We start from the raw sequence: 4,155 nt of genomic DNA, 5'->3' as shown, positions 1-4,155 counted from the left end.
GGACGTCCACATATTTTGAATCCCAAGAAGGAATTTAGCTTATATTAAATAATGTAATATGAAAAAAGAGTAGGTTTTATTGTAGAATCGGTAAATTTTGTGATTTCTACGTTCCTTATCGATTAGTCTTGTTCATTAAGTCTACCTTCTTGTTCTCAACTCAATCCCGTAATCGATCCCGAAAGTTGAACATTTCAAATTCTTTTTTTCCACTTTTGTAGTGTTACGTGTTATATAAACTCTTTAATCAATTCATTTTCATTTATTAACTATATATCACTCCACTATAATAAACTTAGTCCATGAATGTAATTATTATAGGTAAGTTGATCATTCACAACTTATTCATAATTACAATTATGTTAAAATTTTATTTTACCTCTAGAGTTACAATTGAATCATTCATGTAAGAATCTTTCACCTTAAGTACTACTAATTCTCTAGTGAACATCTTTTTTATGATCTAACCATAAACTAAATTCCTCTCGGGCCAATGAGGATGTGAGATCTCATGGTTCAAATATCAAAATCAGTATTTAAAGAAACTATTCATCTACTTTCTATATACGAAAAAAAAGTACCATTCATATTGTAAAATTATGTTCCTAGTTTCCTATTTGGCCCAACATGGTTGACATATTAAATCAACGGTAAAAGTTATTCTCACCCATGCAAATCAAAAGATAAGTCCTCATATGCAGAAATTCATAACATAATAATTAAAATTAAGTTGCAATGATGATCGTAAAATAATAATTTCTTTCGATTAATAGATTTATATGGAGAGATTAAGTATTTTATGGTCTAGTTTTATACAAATTAATTGTTCAGAAGGCTCCCACTCACTTGTCTTCATATGAACGATTTAAAACAAATTATTTGTAATATTTGCAAAGTATACCGCATAAATAATACTAAAATAAGAACTCTAACCTTACCCATATACTATAGTTTTTTTTTTTTTTTTTTTGTTATTGATTTAACATGATTCTCTTGTATGTCAACTACATATTATCCAAGTTCGAGTCCAAAACTAAGCATTCAAGAGAACTACTTATCTACTTACTTCATATGAAAAATGAGAAAAAACCATAAAATGAAATTCACTCACAAATAAGATGAAGTCGCATATAATCGTCTTATAAAATATTTATTTTCTTAATTAATAGATAAGAGATTAAATATTTCATGGTTCATTGTATACGATGTCATACTTGCATGTCTCCACTTGAACCTTTTCAGTCAGTTTAGATTAATCACTAGTTTTTTTTTTTCTTTCTAAAACTCCTTTATATTCGTCTAAACCTACAACATTGTTATCGTAGTATTTGAACTACGCACGTAACAAAATAAAATGAAAAAAAAAAAAAAAAAAAAAAAAAAAAAAAACTACAAGATATATGAATAGAATAATGTTCAAAAGAAAAAAGGTTGCCTTCTTATCAAGAAGGAATATAAATTTCCCGTTTCTTTATAAAATGTTCTTTCAAATTTCAAATTTTGATAAAAGTTTTTGGCTTTTCAGTTATTGAAATCATTAGAGTTGATATTGTCGTTGATACAACTAAAATCAACATCATTCAATTTTTTATTACAAAAAGACATTCAATGTTTACCATTTGATTCGATCAAACATTCCTATAATTCAAAAAATTATACTTTATGTCATTTCTTCATTACAAACCCTAACCCCATCATAAATAATACAATTAAATTAAAAAACTTTCATACCCATCATTTTTTTTCTCATTTTATTTAATGTATGATTAGTTTAATATAATCATTTCAAAACATAATAATAAATGACTTATTTACTGAATCAAGTTGGGATCTTGATGTTCTTCGTGATTGTTAAGGTGGCAGACACATAAATAAACCAATTAATCAACCAATCAATGAATAAAAACCAATATAGTGCGTGGGATTCAGTGTAATAACTCAGATTTAAACATCTCAACACCAACACTTTGATGATAATCATCATTAGCCAATAATAAGAGCAACAATTAATAGTAATAATTATATAATTCAATCTGAGTTAAAATCAAAAGAAAAAGAAATGAAGAAATTTTAAGTTAAGGGAGTAGGAGAATGGGGAGGAGAAATGGTATCCTTCTTCCCAAGATTGTGCTTATTGTTATGCATCCAAACCTTAAGAACTCTCCTCTTCACTCCAATCTCTTCACAGAATTGCTGCACCACACTCTCCTCTTGTTTCTGAATCTTCCATCCAACTTTCTCAGCAAACCTCAGCATCTTCTCCTTTTGCTCCGCCGTGAACTTCGTTCGGAATCGCTTCTTGTTCATCATTGGCCCCGAGTACGCCCTCGCCTCCTCGTGCTCCTCCGACTCTGACTGCCCACCTCCCCCGCCGAGCATGTTGTACGACATTATCATGTGGTGGGGTTGTGCTCTAGACGATATGAACGCCGGCCCCGCCACGGATGGATACGCAAATGCAGCTGCCTCTGGTGGGGCGATCATGTTCTTCCCTCCGACGAGGAGCTTCCTCCCGAGTCGAGGGTGGTGGAGCCAATCATAGGGTTCTCCCTCGATCTCTTTTCGATGGAAGTTTCTATGACAATTGCAAGCCGAACACGTGAGTGCTTCAATGGATCCTTCTTCTCCACTCGGCATGAACTCGCCACACCCATCTGTGGCATTACCTCCCATGGAGGCCGCATGGTTTTTGAGACACTCTTTATATTTTACCTGCTTCTTCGTGTTCGTGTTGTTGTTATTGTTGTTGTTGTTATGATTATGGTGAAGCTCGACTTCCATCTGAGAAGATGGAAGTGGGCTACCGCCATTGACTGCGGCCGCGATGATATGGTTGCAAGCGGCGGACGGGTCATGGTGATGGATGACATGGTCGTGGTCGAGGTCGTGGCCACCGTAGCGACTATTTAAAGGGATGGGGATGGGAATGGGATGATCTTGAGTAGTGAGCTCCATTATTGTTAAGAAGATGAAGAAAAAGAGAGAAAAATAGGGTATGTTTGGGGTATAAGTGGATTAAAGGGAGATGCTTTGAATTGAGGAAGAAGAAATAAGAAAAGGGTTTGGGAAGAAAAATGGTAGAAGAGAGTTATTGCATTGCATATTTGGAGGAGGAGGAGGGAGTTAGGGTGAAGACACTAAATAATAAGTAAAGAGTTTTATAATTAAAAAAAAAAGTTCTTTTAACCGACAAAACTGGAGAACACAACAAAAGACACAGTGGTTTTTTTTTTTTTTTTTTTTTTCTTTTTAATGTTTTTTTGAAAAAGAAGAAAAAAAAAAAAAAAAAAAAAAAAAAGAGAGACAAAAAGTGGGTTATGGTTATTGGTTAGGTCTTGCTTGGCTTGCAAAACCAGACATCAAGTTTACGCTACTCGGAGAGGCCAACGTTTGTCAGAGAAACAAGATGTTGTGTGTTTATTGTAAATGTTACTTTGAAGGAAAACTCAGACATACATGTCTTCCACCACTGCAATTCATTTAATGCCCTTTTGTTTGAATTTCAAAATTAAAATCCTAAACTCGACCCGAGTTACCGCTCTTCCCTCGACCTAGGTTAAAAGTTAACCGATGAGGTGGGTTTATTGGCATTTTACCATAGTATCACATGAAAGGAGACTTTGAGCTCTAAATGACGAATACTATCTCTATTGGTACGAGACCTTTTAGTGATGAAATTAGCTTTATTCTTTTATTATCGATGTGTTAGCTTTTATATATTCGAGCTTCCGTGTTTAAGATGGGCACCCCATTTGAAAGGGTTTGTTTTTATGTCTTTATTCTTTGCAAAATTTGTTTTTTTCTTAATGTCTTCTACTTTTATTTTGTTGTTTTTGATGAGTCCATAAGCATAAAGAAGATTAAATGTTGGTGTTGTGAGTTTGGTTGTAGAGAGAAGAAAGAGAGAAATGGTGTATGGTTATTGATTAAGAGAGAGTGTATGGGCCACAGGAATAAATGGTATGGATGACATTTCATGTAATGTTATCAGACCCCTTCACACATTCCAAGATGTGTTTCAGACCTCTCTCTCTTCTTTGACCCTTTTCTTTTCCTTTTGGATAAAACAAAACCTTCTCCCATTCACTTACCCTTATTAAACTTTTAGTGTACTTTCATGTGTTCTACCTCTAATAATCTATCATTCTTAATTAA

At 33.5% G+C, this 4,155-nt stretch overlaps 1 protein-coding gene across 1 annotated transcript; it reads right to left on the bottom strand.

Annotated features, from left to right (window-relative positions):
- Nucleotides 1-1,896: 1,896 nt before the first annotated feature.
- On the bottom strand, nt 1,897-3,141 carry HB21 (homeobox protein 21). Its single transcript, XM_023674776.2, has one exon. It carries the CDS (start codon nt 2,953-2,955, stop codon nt 2,071-2,073), a length of 885 nt encoding a protein of 294 aa, XP_023530544.1. The 5' UTR covers nt 2,956-3,141; the 3' UTR covers nt 1,897-2,070.
- Between the last annotated feature and the right edge of the window lie 1,014 nt (nt 3,142-4,155).

Source organism: Cucurbita pepo, chromosome 1, assembly GCF_057944985.1.
Source record: "Cucurbita pepo subsp. pepo isolate OVF chromosome 1, ASM5794498v1, whole genome shotgun sequence".
Lineage (NCBI taxonomy): Eukaryota > Viridiplantae > Streptophyta > Magnoliopsida > Cucurbitales > Cucurbitaceae > Cucurbita > Cucurbita pepo.
Note: the sequence above shows the minus strand (reverse complement) of the source record. Positions and strands in the feature narration are given on the sequence as shown.